We start from the raw sequence: 15,751 nt of genomic DNA, 5'->3' as shown, positions 1-15,751 counted from the left end.
TTTTCTCCTGAATAAACAATAAACCCAGATAAAGGGTATCTTCATTCTCACCTTGAGTTTTTATTCATATCTCTACATTTTACATCCATTTATACAAATCGATAAATGGACACATGAATAAAAGAAAATGCATATATCTCTATGTTTGAAGACAGTAGTTAAAGGAAATGTCATTTTATTGTTAAAGTATAAAGTAGTTGTGGTAATAATAACTGATCTAATATCAGACACTGAAGGAAAAATAGTTTTAAGATCATAGCTTTAACCCAAACTTCATGAAAGTGACTAATAATCCTGCAGATCATTTCCACGTCTTCAGCGCCGTAAAGCTTTCAGTTCTGTTTTCTGGTCACTTCTGCCTGGACCGACACCGATTTATTATGTAAACCGCCTGTTTCTGTTTCACCCAGAACAAAACAAAACCAACCGGTGACGTTCTTACCTTCAGCTGGAGGAGAACGCTCCTCATTTGGTCAAGGCAGCTGCCATCTGCAGCAGGTCTGAGCTGTGCACACCGAGCTTCATCCAGCACGCAGCAGTGGACAAGCAGATCTGCTGCAAGGAGCTTTGTATACAGCTGAGTTCCTCCACACCCTTAGCCAAGGACTTTCATTTATCACATTGTTTGGGAAACAGTCAAAGTTCTGTTGACCTCATGTAGGAAGTTAGTGTAAACTGCAGAGTGCAAAATGTGCTGGAGACGTTCAGGAACACCAGTGTTTCCTCCTGCATCAGTTAAAGTTTTAAACCATTTAATACGTTTTAGGACTAAAGATAATCTGAACATAAACTAGAATCGGTTTTCCAAACTCACAGATCTTTAATCTGTTCAGTGATTTATAAACGACCATCAGCAGTTTGAAGTCTCTTCTCTCAGTGAAGGACTGTAGAACCGGGTGCTGTAGAACCGGGTGGTGTAGAACCAGGTGGTGTAGAACCGGGTGGTGTAGAACCAGGTGGTGTAAAACCAGGTGGTGTAGAACCAGGTGGTGTAGAACCAGGTGGTGTAAAACCAGGTGGTGTAAAACCAGGTGGTGTAGAACCGGGTGGTGTAGAACCAGGTGGTGTAAAACCAGGTGGTGTAGAACCAGGTGGTGTAGAACCGGGTGGTGTAGAACCGGGTGGTGTAAAACCAGGTGGTGTAGAACCGGGTGGTGTAGAACCAGGTGGTGTAAAACCAGGTGGTGTAGAACCGGGTGGTGTAAAACCAGGTGGTGTAGAACCAGGTGGTGTAAAACCAGGTGGTGTAGAACCAGGTGGTGTAGAACCGGGTGGTGTAGAACCAGGTGGTGTAAAACCAGGTGGTGTAGAACCGGGTGGTGTAGAACTAGGTGGTGTAAAACCAGGTGGTGTAGAACCGGGTGGTGTAGAACCAGGTGGTGTAAAACCAGGTGGTGTAGAACCAGGTGGTGTAGAACCAGGTGGTGTAAAACCAGGTGGTGTAAAACCAGGTGGTGTAGAACCGGGTGGTGTAGAACCAGGTGGTGTAAAACCAGGTGGTGTAGAACCAGGTGGTGTAGAACCGGGTGGTGTAGAACCGGGTGGTGTAAAACCAGGTGGTGTAGAACCGGGTGGTGTAGAACCAGGTGGTGTAGAACTAGGTGGTGTAAAACCAGGTGGTGTAGAACCAGGTGGTGTAGAACCGGGTGGTGTAAAACCAGGTGGTGTAGAACCAGGTGGTGTAGAACCAGGTGGTGTAGAACTAGGTGGTGTAAAACCAGGTGGTGTAGAACCAGGTGGTGTAGAACCGGGTGGTGTAAAACCAGGTGGTGTAGAGCCAGGTGGTGTAGAACCAGGTGGTGTCTCTACCCTCCTGGTTCTAGTCAGGTCTCCAGCTGCAGCTTCTGGTCGTCAGTCTGACCTGCTGCAGGAATCAAAGCCACTAAATCCTGGATGAGTTTCTCTTGTCGGAGACTTTCGTCCTCTGGTACTGAAATGTTCTGCAGCAGCTAGAAGGAACCAAACTGAGGAACCAAAGGGTCAGGTCAGAGGTCAGAGGTCAGCCTGATCTCTAGTTTCCAGCTGAGATGAACTCATATCTGAACCTCCAGAAACACATAAAGTTAGTTAAAAAAATCGTTTCTCCGCCTCAGTAACAGGTGTTGCTGGTTTTGTAGCAGCAGAGCAAACACTGCCAAATTTTCCTGGTGGAAACTTGGCAGGAGAAAATTATGTCTCATGTTTCCTCCTGGCCTGTTGAAGAGAACCGATTATTATTTCCTTTTTGGAGCAACCAGTCAGTTTCTCTGTGTGAGTCATCGTCATCCATCAGGGTTTTATTTAATGTCCTGTCAACTTCTGGATAATTTACTGTAGCTTCATTTCATCTGAACATATTTTCATGGAATTTTATTTTTATAAAAGAACTCAGCACTTTACCATTTCATACCTGGATACTTGCTACTTCCATTTCCTAGCTGGAAACCTGACCTTTGACCTTTTGCTCCTCAGGCTGTCTGTATCCTCGTGAGACGTTGAAGTTCGTTGTTCACATGGAAAACCTGTTTCTGAAACGTCAACTTCCTGGTTGATGTTGGTTCTTTTTCCACATAATGTTGTTTCCTTGTGGTGCTGCTGTAGTGCACCAGTTCCTCCTGCAGTAAAAACCCCACAGCATGACGATGCCACTCCCATACTGAAGAGTTGTTGTTTTCCAGCTTCTTTAAAACGTAGCGGTCATTATGACTGAAGGCTGTTTAGGTTCATCAGAGTGCAGGATGAACGTTTAGCCTGTTTCAGTGGAGGATTGACTCACTGTGGAAACATCAGATCCACCCAACAACAACAAAAAGAAGAAGAAGAAGACAAGGTCGTCTTTCTTCAGGAGGAATCTGGGTGTGTGGCTGTGATTAGAGGTTTTTTTTTACAGTTTCACATCTGTTCAGTCAGGATCCTTTGAGTTTTCTTCACTCCTGTGGAAATGCTCCTGCTTTCACTTTTGAACCGTCCTGAGTTCTGCTGTTTTTATCCAACCTGATGTTTAAATAATCACTGATCACATTTCCATCTAATGTCTGATGGTTCCCCACTTCCCAGTTTTTAATAATAATCCATTGGTCAGTTATCAACATGCCAAGGATCTGATGTCATTTCCACAACCACAGGACGTGATTTTCCATCTGGCTGGTAAAGAAATGAGAAGCTCCTCGTTGCTTTCTGCCAGCTGGAGCTCAGCTTTCCTCCAATAGGAAACGCCTATTGGCTCACCGAAACTCAGGCGGCGTTTTTGGCCTGGCGGTGCAGTAGGATGGTTTCAGGTGTAAATGTGAAATATATGTTTTTAATTGAAAGGACAAAGAAGAATCATCTGAAATATGTTTAGTCTTGTCATGGTCAGACAGAACCAGACTGGAGTCTTTATTTAACAATAATCTCAACAAAACTTTTCACCTTCTGATTACCCCAAATAAAAGGCTCAGACTTCTTTAGATTTACAATTTATTAGCTTCTGTTAGGGTGAATAATCTTATAATACATTAATAACACCAGCTTACACAAACATTTTCATGTTGTTTTGATTTTGCTGGAGTTACTTCTATCTGGAGGCAGTTCTCATGTTTTCCTCCCAGCTTGCAGCAGCCGGTTTCAACACACGAGGTCAGCCAAGCTACCAAAGCAGAGCTGCAGGAAAACACGTCGGATTCTCCCAAAGCAGCAGCAAATGAAGAGATGGAGCCCCCAAACTCATCACTGTGCCATTCCTCAGTCATGCAAGTAAAAATGTCTCTGACATTTTCAGAGATGTTGTTTCTCTTGTCAGGTTTCAGATAAAAACATGAGTCTTTGCTTCTGCTCTGCATCTGTATCGTGATAAAACCGTCTGCGTCTGTCATCACCTTCAGACGTGTTCTGTCTTGACTTTACTAACAAGCTGTGTTTTCAGAAAGAACGCCACAGAACCACTTTCCTGTTTTTAATTGATCCAAAACATCATAGCAGAGATAATAAACCAAAAGGCTTCTGGGTGAAAGGAAACGCTGCAGACAGAAATCCATTTCCTGACACCTTTCTGTTTCTATTGTCAAAAACTGTAGAAAAACCTTCTGCACAACTCCTCTTGCATATATAAAATGGTTGCAGCATTTTATTAGTTCTAAACGACAAACAGAGGTTGTGTGTTTAATTTGGTGTTTAAAGGGTCAAACTGCTCTGAGCTGCTTCTCCTACACAAACACTGGAACCATTTCCTCCGTCTTCTGCTGATTCCCACAATCAGCAGAAGAATAAGGAAGAATAAGTCGTTTGTTAGAGTCGAGCTACGCCGCTGAGCGGCTGCCGTTATTCCACATCTGATTTATGTGTGGTGGAAACTCCAGCCAGCCAGAACAACAAGCAAGCCGGGCGTTCCCCCTGTCACATTAATGCTCAGGAACAGAAAATTAAAAAGTAAAACTGAAGAAAGATCTAAACTATGAGAACAGAGAGTTTGTTCAGCCTCAGCAGCTGCAGAAATGAATCCAATTCAGATTATTGATCCACACGCAGGAACTGATCAGAAGTCTGAAGGACGTTGATAAAAGCTGTTAGCTGGAGGAGTTTTAGTCATGTTCCAAACGAAGTTCAGGCTGTTCCATCAGGATTTGACCTCAGACTGAAATCTGTGAGAAGCTAGGAAGGAAAATGGTTTCCATGACTAAAAATCTGAAAAAGGTGGTGTGTGTTATCTTTAGCAGCTCGCACTCAATCAGATCCCATAACGGTTGTCTGAGTACGTGGTTTAGATTTTGGTCTAAACCAGGAGTTTAGACCAAAATCTGAGCTAATACATTGTTACCCAGGCCACCGCGCCACCGTGCGGGGCCACCAGACCACCGCGCCGCCGTGCGGGGCACCAGGCCACCGCGCCGCCATGCGGGGCACCAGGCCACCGCGCCGCCGTGCGGGGTCACCAGGCCACCGCGCCGCCGTGCGGGGTCACCAGACCACCGCGCCGCCGTGCGGGGTCACCAAGCCACCGCGCCGCCGTGCGGGGTCACCAGGCCACCGCGCCGCCGTGCGGGGCCACCAGACCACCGCGCCGCCGTGCGGGGCACCAGGCCACCGCACCGCCATGCGGGGCACCAGGCCACCGCGCCGCCGTGCGGGGTCACCAGGCCACCGCGCCGCCGTGCGGGGCCACCAGACCACCGCGCCGCCGTGCGGGGCCACCAGACCACCGCGCCGCCATGCGGGGCACCAGGCCACCGCGCCGCCGTGCGGGGTCACCAGGCCACCGCGCCGCCGTGCGGGGTCACCAGACCACCGCGCCGCCGTGCGGGGTCACCAAGCCACCGCGCCGCCGTGCGGGGTCACCAGGCCACCGCGCCGCCGTGCGGGGTCACCAGGCCACCGCGCCGCCGTGCGGGGCACCAGGCCACCGCGCCGCCGTGCGGGGTCACCAGGCCACCGCGCCGCCGTGCGGGGCCACCAGACCACCGCGCCGCCGTGCGGGGCACCAGGCCACCGCGCCGCCGTGCGGGGTCACCAGGCCACCGCGCCGCCGTGCGGGGTCACCAGGCCACCGCGCCGCCGTGCGGGGCACCAGGCCACCGCGCCGCCGTGCGGGGTCACCAGGCCACCGCGCCGCCGTGCGGGGTCACCAGACCACCGCGCCGCCGTGCGGGGTCACCAGACCACCGCGCCGCCGTGCGGGGTCACCAAGCCACTCCGCCGCCTGCCGTCTTCCTCTGGTTTCACTCAAAGAGTGAAACTTCTAAAGCAGCTGAAGGTTAAATGCCTCTGTTGTTTTAATGTGTCGCAGTTTGAATTATACGTGTGAAGAGATAAACACTGAGGGGATAATGATGGTTTATCTATCAAAACACATAAAACACAGCTGCTGCTAATGAGGGTAACCATAGCAGCAGATAAAAAACACAGACTGTGAGCCATATAGAAACTACATCCAGAAACAATGTTAGTATATATTAACATTAAATTTCTATTCTTCAATAAACATAAAATATTACATAATAAACATAAAGAAAATAAAACATCTTCCAGTTTTAATTGGTTCTATGTAAAGTTGATGTAAAGCTGGACAGAAGCAGAGAACTAAACACTCATAGGGTTTATGCTTTCACAACAAAAGCATCATGGATGCAAACATATTCATATCTGTAGTTACCCAGAAGGCTTTGTGAGGTTTGTGCTCAGGCTGAACAGCAGGTGGCAGTAGCATGTAGCATCCACTCTTCTGTCTGGTGTGTTCCTGAGGTCTGGAGGTTAAACTGGATGAGTTTCTATTTGTTCTTTCTGCAGCTGAAAACCTGAACTTTTAGTTATGATCTGTGCTCTCTTGTGGGAAGATGGTCGGTCTGCTGCCTTGCAGGAAGAAGGTTGTGGGTTTGAATCCCAGTTTGGGGTCTTTCTGCATGCAGTTAGCATGTTTTCCCTGCGCATGTGGTTCTGCAGGGCACTTCTCCACACAGACAGAAATATTCATGTTAGGGTAACAACTCTTTCTAAATCCCCATTAGGTGTGTGTGTGTGTGTGTGTGTGTGTGTAGTATCCACTCTTTGTGCCCATTCAGGACGGAAACTCAGATTTAATCCAACACTTTGCCTTCGCTCCATATGCAGCCAAACCGCTTTTCTTCTAATGTCTCTAAAATATATTGTTTTGTAAATGAAAGCTTCATAATTATTTAGTTCTTCTAAGTTCTTAAAAACAGAGAACTTATTGAAATTAGGCAGAGATAAATGTTATTTTGGCTTCCAGAGAGAGAAACCCAGTCGATGATGTGCTCGTTTAATGCCTTGCCACATAAACATGACCTGCACAATGATTTGCTCAGGATTTCACTTTCATTGTAGATTCTTCAGTTTGTTTGTTCTGCAGGTCAGAAGGAAGCAGATTCTGTGTTTCTGTGTTTTGCTTCAGGTCCTCTAGAGTTCAGATTGTCTTCAGATGTGGTTCCATGTTGTGCGTTTCGCTGGGTTTCATCCAAACCAGAGGTGATGACATCAGTTTTGTTTCTGCTGCAGTTTTATCACTACAATCTCTTCAGCTGAGAAATCCAGTGACTCCAGTTATGGCTAATAGTGACCTGATGAGGAGCATTTGTGTTTCTGAGGTTTATTTCATCTCTGACAAATATTCACTGACAGTAAAAACTGTCAATGGGACTCAATTAGCATTTTAAAGCAGATGGTTGAATGGTCTATAATTAATTAATCACATTTTAACCAAAAACCGTGTATCTATAAATTAAGCATCATTTTCAATAAAAAAAAAAACATTTTGCTGCTAAATTACTGAATAAATAAATAGATGAGCTCAACAATAAAGATATTTATAGTTTTAATCTTCAGGTTCTTCAACCAGCAGATTGGAGCAGTTTGTCTTTCTAGAGTTTCGGAAATGTGGACTGTAGTCTGACATTAGCGTTAGCTGCTACATGTTAGCATTGAGATGCTACCTTAGGCTTGAATAGCTTTGATAGGCTAACTGTTGTTAGTCTTTCCGCTCTGAAACCGATCTGATCTGTTCAGCTGCTGACGTGCAGATTTCCACTACAAGCTGAGACCTTTTATCAAGCAATTTGAACAAGTTGAAGCAAATTCAGGTTCTTGTGTCAGGTGTTGATGACGTCACAAGAGGCAGAAGAACACGACTGACCAGGAGATACTGGAAAATATCCATGTGGATGAGTCATTTCTGAGAGATTCTGAAGGATTATAGTTTTCGGTGTACTTCTAAATCTGCTCCTTAGTCGCATATTTTCGGGGTCACTACTGCCTCTAGTGGTGTGGAGGTGGTAACACAAATAATATAATTATATTACTAAATCAGAATACCGCTAAGTCTTTATTATTTATTATTAATTTTTCTTTCTCTTAAGAATATAGAGCTAATTAAATGATCTAAACAACCTTAAAGTGGTTCCAGTTTCTCTCGATGGCCAACCTGTTGAAACTCTGGTAAATTTTAAATACCTTGGGTCGTTCCTGGACAGTCAGCTCAACTTTGCTGAAAACACCGACTATATTTTGAAGAACTGTTCTCAGAGACTCTACCTTTTAAGAAGACTTGGTGATCATGGGGTGACCCAACTAGACTCTAGTTGGGTCACCCCTAAGTCTTGAATTTGGGGGGAAAAATAATATTTTATTTATCACTACAGAAGGGTTCAGTGAATGCGCATATGAAACTGGTGGGTTTTGTACCTCAAAAAAAATTAAGAACCACTGGTCTAGAATGATTCTGCCACCGTTATGGATGCCACGGGGATTACTAAACTGATGCAGGCAGTGATGAAGATCATGATGACCTTCAGAGGCTTAGCTAAAACTAATCAGTTTGTGGATGATGCAGCAGGAAGCTCCAGACCAGAGCAGAATGGGTTTCAGAACAGATTAAAATACTTCTCTGGCCCTTCTTCCTGTAAAGATCATCAGTGTTATTATCTTCATGACATGTTGACTGAAAACGATCAGTGAGGAAGTTTGATGATGAAATGATCCAGATCTGCCTTTCCAAATGGTCTGAAATCATTCCCATACATCACTTCAATGTTTCACTGCATTAGAAGCAGAACTTTAATTATTGTGAATGACGTCAGAATGTAACATATTTAGGATTCATTTGTTTTTACTGTTGAGGAGAAGATGAGTGAAACATCTGATACTGATGTCTGTATGAGGATTGGTTCAGTTTGGTGTGATCGTTTTCCTACCTCTGGATGGTAGCAAACTCCTTCCAGGTCTGTGTGAAATATGCATCAACAGGCTTTAGTGGAACACAGACACATCCATGGCAGTGGTAGAGGATTCTGGGAAACAGTCTGGGTTGACTGTATGTAGCTTCATATTGTGAAAACGAACATAAAGAAGCTCATTTCTTCCTTTCCTGATGAGTTTGCTTCCTTTTCCTGTTGTTCACTTTGGCCCTTCAGGTTCTGAGGAGCTTTCAAGAATTTATCAAACATTTATGTGTTTCAGCTAAATCTGCATTTGGGTTTCAGCCGTTGGATACGTTTTATTTATCCTGGAGTTTCCAGCTGTTTAATTTACTCTGTCATCACGATACTCAGTCATTCCATGTTTATAAAAGCTGGATAACATTTTTTCTACGTATTCTTACTGAATCAACACCAGATGCGTCACAGAGTCTGAGAGCTCAGCTTATGAAATGTTGGAAGATTTTCTGGAGTGAAGCTGCTTTTTGGCTCCTCTGCAGACATTTGAGTCACCAGGTGATGAATCAGGATCAAATAATGTTTGAATCAACACTTGAAATCACAAGAATTAATGGGTCTAAAACATGCAGCGTGCGCTAACTTTTCTAATCTGTATTTTCCCCCAGAGCGGAAGTGTTTTACTTTGCCATAGAGCCTCACTTCCTGTTTCATCAAATTGTTGACAGCTCTGACAAAAACAGACTCCAGCTCTGTGTTGGTCGGACAATCGGAAACGAAGTCGCCTGCAGTCTGCAGGCTCCATTAACTTTAACGTGTTCTAACTGATGCGTACGTAGTACCTGGTTTTCTGTTGGATCGGAAGCCAAAATGGATCTGTTGTGTTTTGGATTTTATGCAGTTCTGACCAGGAAAGCATCCAAGTTAAAACAAACACAAAATGTGTGAACATAAAGGCAGAAATCATTAAATATGACCCTGATGCATCAGCATTGGAGTAAACATGGCTGCAGATAGAGCCGGTAAATAAAACGGAGTTAGTAGAAAATAAACGCTGCCTTTTCTGCAGATATTTTTCCATTTGAGGTTCTTTGCTTGCATCACATTTTATTTTCACAACTATTTTCATCCCTAGTGTATGTGGTCAGGCCAGCCTTCCTGTTTGCCGTACCGTCTCCATTATTCGGGCCGGCTGGGTTGCGCCCTCGCCCACAGCCCACAGTGAGTTGACGCTGCGCCGTCAGACGCTGTGTGGATAGAAATGTAAAACGAGACGGTTGATGTGCGCTGACCACAAACTAGCATGCTTGTGTCTCACAGTTGGAAAATCTGCTGTAACTGCAGAGGATGAGTCAGAGGCAGCAGAAAAACACTCAGCCAGCCGGTGGCCAGTTCCCGTACTTACCTCAGCCATTTAAAGCCACTATGGATTTTTTGTTTGCTTGTGGTTGTAGTGCATATTTCATTTAAGGCTTTCTCAATGAGAAAAGCAACTTTATTAAGTTTTCACTTACTACTCTCTAAAACTGAGTATGGAAAGCTTTTTTACAGACATTATTTCACAGAAACTGTTCACTTCATCTAAGTCACTTCTATATTTGCAGCACATGAACACATCTTCAATCAAAAATTACTCAACAGTGAAAAACAAAACTTATACTTTATAGTTTATAATAATAAAACCAAAGGATTTTGTTTTGAAATGCAACAGTTTCCTGCAAGTAACATAAAAACCGTATAGAGTTTATTATCATATGAACAAATATTTACATCTCTGCTGAGCGGCTCTTCGTTTGGTGGATGTTTCAGACTAAAGTCTTGAGTGTGGAGGATAAATTGGAGCGAGTGGACTCAGACGTCGTCGTTCTCTTGATCCTCCACTGTTTCATGAGTTCCCGAACTTTCTTCCTGAAGTTCTTCCCGACGATGACGTACAGCACTGGGTTCAGGACGCTGTTGAAGAAGCCCAGGTAGGTGAAGATCTGGTTGCAGATGTCCAGGGCGGACGACAGCTGGCACCCTCCCAGGACTTGGACCCGCTCCAGGATGTTCAGGATGGTGACCAGGTGGAACGGCACCCAGCAGAGGAGGAAGGCCAGCAGGACCACCAGAACCAAGATGGTGGCCTTCTGCTCTGTCTTCTCAGCATTGAACCTTTCTATCGACTGCTTCTTCAGCGCCCGGATGATCCTCAAAGTGCAGAACAAGATGATGGAAACAGGAATGACGAAGCTGAGAACCAGCAGCATCCAGTCATAGAGGATCTCTATGGTCAGGTTCGGGTATTCCAGGTAGCAGGCGTAAACTCCATACTCAGGAAAATGTCTCACCTTCCTGAAGATGAATGTGGGAATGCTGAGCAACAAGCCGAAGCCCCACGTTAGCAGGCATCCTAGCTTAGCATACTTTGGCCTGCGCATCCTTCCATGCGACAAAGCATGCACCAGCGCCACATACCGGTCTATGCCAACCAGAACCAGGAAGTAGATGCTGCAGTAGACATTTATCTTGATGCCCACATTGACGACTTTGCACATGAACTGTCCGAAAGGCCAGTCGAACTGATTGTAAATGTTGACGGCCCAGAAGGGCAAACAGGACACCAGAACCAGGTCGGCAGCAGCCAGGTTGCTCAGGTAGATCTCGGCCACGGTGCAGGGCTTCTTGTGGAGGATGAAGACCATCAGGACGAACAGGTTGAAGAAGATTCCCAGAATGCTGATGGTCAGAATGTAGACCGGCGCTCCGCTGGCCAGCCAGTCCCAGGCCTCCGGGTTGGGACAGCCCGTAACGTTGGCGCCGTCATGGTCGCCGTACAGCGCCGTGGCGTTGAGCTCAGGGAAGCTGCAAAGAAAATAATATACAACACAAACTGTTTAATATTGGAAAGAGATATTATAAGGTTCACTGGTTTCAAATGAACAGACATCCCTGCATTTTGTCACATTACAAATATTTAATTTATATTTTATGTGACAGAACAAGTAGTACATAAAAGTTAACCGGAAGGAAAAGGAAGCATGGAAAAGTTTATAAATAACAATCTTTAAATCTTTGTTTTCAGCCCCTTTACTGTGACACCAAAATAAAAATCTGAACATCTCTGTTCAGTCAGCAACCACTGCAAACATCTCCGACTGGAAGAGGAGAGCATTAACCAGAGAAATGGCTAATCACAGTAGATCTGGAGGAGCTGCAGAGATCCACGGCTCAGGTGGGAGAATCTCTCTGTGGGACACCGACTGAAAGTCTGCTTCAAGTTCTGGAGGAAACAGTGAACATGTGGAAGACGCTGCTCTGACCAGATGAGATTGTTTTATACTTTTAGTTTTATTTTAGTGACTTCAGAATTATTCTGCTTTATTATGAGAGCTAAAATGCCTCATGTTTCCAAACTGTCGATTTTCTCACTACATGTTCTGGTCCTGGGGTCTGCTGTGGAAATCTGGATTCATATTAATGACAGTCAGTAGAGCTGCTGCAGAAACAGAAACATTTTAACGGATAAAACCCAAACAGAACCAGAGCCTCAAACAGAACCACAGAGCCTCAAACAGAACCAGAGAGCCTCAAACAGAACCACAGAGCCTCAAACAGAACCACAGAGCCTCAAACAGAACCACAGAGCCTCAAACAGAACCAGAGAGCCTCAAACAGAACCACAGAGCCTCAAACAGAACCAGAGAGCCTCAAACAGAACCACAGAGCCTCAAACAGAACCACAGAGCCTCAAACAGAACCAGAGAGCCTCAAACAGAACCAGAGAGCCTCAAACAGAACCACAGAGCCTCAAACAGAACCAGAGCCTTAAACAGAACCACAGAGTCTCAAACAGAACCACAGAGTCTCAAACAGAACCAGAGTCTCAAACAGAACCAGAGAGCCTCAAACAGAACCACAGAGTCTCAAACAGAACCAGAGTCTCAAACAGAACCAGAGAGCCTCAAACAGAACCACAGAGCCTCAAACAGAACCACAGAGCCTCAAACAGAACCAGAGAGCCTCAAACAGAACCACAGAGTCTCAAACAGAACCAGAGCCTTAAACAGAACCACAGAGCCTTAAACAGAACCAGAGCCTTAAACAGAACCACAGAGCCTCAAACAGAACCAGAGCCTCAAACAGAACCACAGAGCCTCAAACAGAACCAGAGCCTTAAACAGAACCACAGAGCCTTAAACAGAACCAGAGCCTTAAACAGAACCACAGAGTCTCAAACAGAACCACAGAGTCTCAAACAGAACCAGAGAGCTTAAACAGAACCACAGAGCCTCAAACAGAACCAGAGAGCTTAAACAGAACCACAGAGCCTCAAACAGAACCAGAGCCTCAAACAGAACCAGAGCCTCAAACAGAACCAGAGAGCTTAAACAGAACCAGAGCCTTAAACAGAACCAGAGCCTTAAACAGAACCAGAGCCTCAAACAGAACCAGAGACTCAAACAGAACCAGAGCCTTAAACAGAACCAGAGACTCAAACAGAACCAGAGCCTCAAACAGAACCAGAGAGCTTAAACAGAACCAGAGCCTTAAACAGAACCAGAGCCTCAAACAGAACCAGAGCCTCAAACAGAACCAGAGCCTCAAACAGAACCAGAGCCTCAAACAGAACCAGAGACTCAAACAGAACCAGAGCCTCAAACAGAACCAGAGAGCTTAAACAGAACCAGAGCCTCAAACAGAACCAGAGCTTCAAACAGAACCAGAGCCTCAAACAGAACCAGAGCCTCAAACAGAACCAGAGCCTTAAACAGAACCAGAGCCTCAAACAGAACCAGAGAGCCTCAAACAGAACCAGAGCCTCAAACAGAACCAGAGCCTTAAACAGAACCAGAGCCTCAAACAGAACCAGAGCCTCAAACAGAACCAGAGTCTCAAACAGAACCAGAGTCTCAAACAGAACCACAGAGCCTCAAACAGAACCAGAGCCTTAAACAGAACCACAGAGCCTCAAACAGAACCAGAGCCTCAAACAGAACCAGAGAGCTTAAACAGAACCACAGAGCCTCAAACAGAACCAGAGCCTCAAACAGAACCAGAGCCTTAAACAGAACCACAGAGCCTCAAACAGAACCAGAGTCTCAAACAGAACCAGAGCCTTAAACAGAACCACAGAGCCTCAAACAGAACCAGAGTCTCAAACAGAACCAGAGCCTCAAACAGAACCAGAGCCTTAAACAGAACCACAGAGCCTCAAACAGAACCACAGAGCCTTAAACAGAACCAGAGCCTCAAACAGAACCAGAGTCTCAAACAGAACCAGAGCCTCAAACAGAACCAGAGCCTCAAACAGAACCAGAGCTTAAACAGAACCACAGAGCCTCAAACAGAACCAGAGCCTCAAACAGAACCACAGAGCCTCAAACAGAACCAGAGCCTTAAACAGAACCACAGAGCCTCAAACAGAACCACAGAGCCTCAAACAGAACCAGAGCCTTAAACAGAACCACAGAGCCTCAAACAGAACCACAGAGCCTCAAACAGAACCAGAGCCTCAAACAGAACCAGAGCCTCAAACAGAACCAGAGCCTCAAACAGAACCACAGAGCCTCAAACAGAACCAGAATCTCAAACAGAACCAGCCTCTCACTGACGTTTTCTCTGCTTCCTCTGCATGTCGTCTGTAATTGTTTTACCTGATTCTGAGTGATTCTGCTGAGTTAATTACCTTGTTACAGTAATGAGCAGCAAAACAAAGGAAAAAACAAAAGTCTCTTTTCTGTCATCATGTTTGATCTGTTTATGAATATTAAGCTTCATTAAGTAAAAAATGTTTTTTCATTTAAGTAAATTTTGTTTTTTATTTTTATTTTGTACATTAAACAGCTCAAAACATAAAAACAAGGTTATTGGTGGATATAATATGCATTGTATACGTTATACTGGATTCATGTAACTATAAGGTTATGTCATGAGGAAAATTAATAAAAAGTGGAAATATAAATAAGTTTACACTCCATTGAATATGTAAAACAAAAGTTTTGACATGATGCATTCTATAATTATCTTAAAAAAATAAGATAAAACATTATTAGTATTTAACTCAAAGTTCTAAAATTAGAACCAGAAACCAAAGTATTTAAAAAGAACAACTTTTACTTACAGTTTATTTAACCACATTTCATCTTGTTCTATCTCAGCATTATACTGTAAGTTTACAAAGCAATCTTTCCACAAATTTTTAGCCCATTTAATCATCCAGATCTGCTGGTTCCTGACAGGAGCAGCTCCTCCCAGATGAGATAAAGTGTGTGAAGCGTTAAGATGTCGTACCTGGTAGCTGGAAGAGTCATTTCTCCTGAGTCCAGATGCTGCGCGTCCCAGTAACACTCTGCTGTCTGTCGTGACTCGCTCCTCTGAGGAATCTGCAATTAGTGTGATGTCAGCCAAAAAGGCAAAGCCAGTTTATAGTTCAGTCAGCGCGCTGCGGCGCTTCTGATTGGCTCTCAGCTCCCGCCTGCACACTGTCAGCTCTGAGATGCTTTATGGCTGCATTTATATAAACACATGTAAAAAACCCAGCAGCTTCTTGTACTTCTAAGAGTTTACAGAGGTTATTTGGTTTTGCCTTGTTTTGTCTGTTCAGTCACAACGGACTGAAAGAACCACAGTTCTGGTTCTGTTGGACCTCAGAGCAGGTGACCGGCTGGAGAACCGGGACGGACTCTCTGCTCCAGTTCTGGACTGGTTCAGGTTTACCAACAGAACCAGGACTTCCTCATGTCACATGTGGAGTACCTCAGGGCTCTGACCTCTGACCCCTCCTGTTCAACATCTATTTTGCAACAGTGGCTCAGATTATAACAGGAACTAAGATTGGCTGCCATGACTACACAGATCACCTAGTGATGTCATCAGGTGAGTCTGAACCATCCAATCACTGAACAGATGCTGAGAATGGATAAATGTATGGAAGAGCCAAAACTTTCTCCAGCTGAACAGAAGCTGAAAGTCTTTGGAGGTAAAGAGGAATGATCTAGAGTTATAGATCTGGAGTTATAGATCTAGAGTCAACACTCAACTTCAGCTGGAAACTAGAGTTCAGGATAAACTCTCACCTGAACCTTCAGAGCCACATAAAGGCAGTTACAAAGTTGGCCTTCCATCAACAGAAGAACATTTTCTAACCCAGT

At 44.9% G+C, this 15,751-nt stretch overlaps 1 protein-coding gene across 1 annotated transcript; it reads right to left on the bottom strand.

Annotated features, from left to right (window-relative positions):
• Positions 1-10,091: 10,091 nt before the first annotated feature.
• LOC106923006 (B2 bradykinin receptor-like) lies at positions 10,092-14,973 on the bottom strand. Its single transcript, XM_014995830.2, has 2 exons — positions 14,892-14,973; positions 10,092-11,462 (listed from the first exon to the last, which is right to left on the bottom strand). The coding sequence occupies exons 1-2, from the start codon at positions 14,909-14,911 to the stop codon at positions 10,424-10,426; spliced, it is 1,059 nt and encodes a 352-aa protein (XP_014851316.2). The 5' UTR covers positions 14,912-14,973; the 3' UTR covers positions 10,092-10,423.
• Positions 14,974-15,751: the final 778 nt, after the last annotated feature.

This window comes from Poecilia mexicana, unplaced genomic scaffold (genome assembly GCF_051168715.1).
Source record: "Poecilia mexicana isolate PSO_F unplaced genomic scaffold, ASM5116871v1 scaffold_22, whole genome shotgun sequence".
In the NCBI taxonomy this organism is placed as follows: Eukaryota; Metazoa; Chordata; class Actinopteri; order Cyprinodontiformes; family Poeciliidae; genus Poecilia; species Poecilia mexicana.
Note: the sequence above shows the minus strand (reverse complement) of the source record. Positions and strands in the feature narration are given on the sequence as shown.

What these genes read in the sequence shown, in the direction of transcription:
- LOC106923006 (XM_014995830.2), bottom strand. Translation starts at nt 14,911, where the DNA reads ATGACTCTTCCAGCTACCAG. An exon ending in ATGACTCTTCCAGCTACCAG is followed by an intron (nt 11,463 to 14,891) that starts GTACGACATCTT and finishes TTTTCTTTGCAG; the next exon opens with CTTCCCTGAGCTCAACGCCA.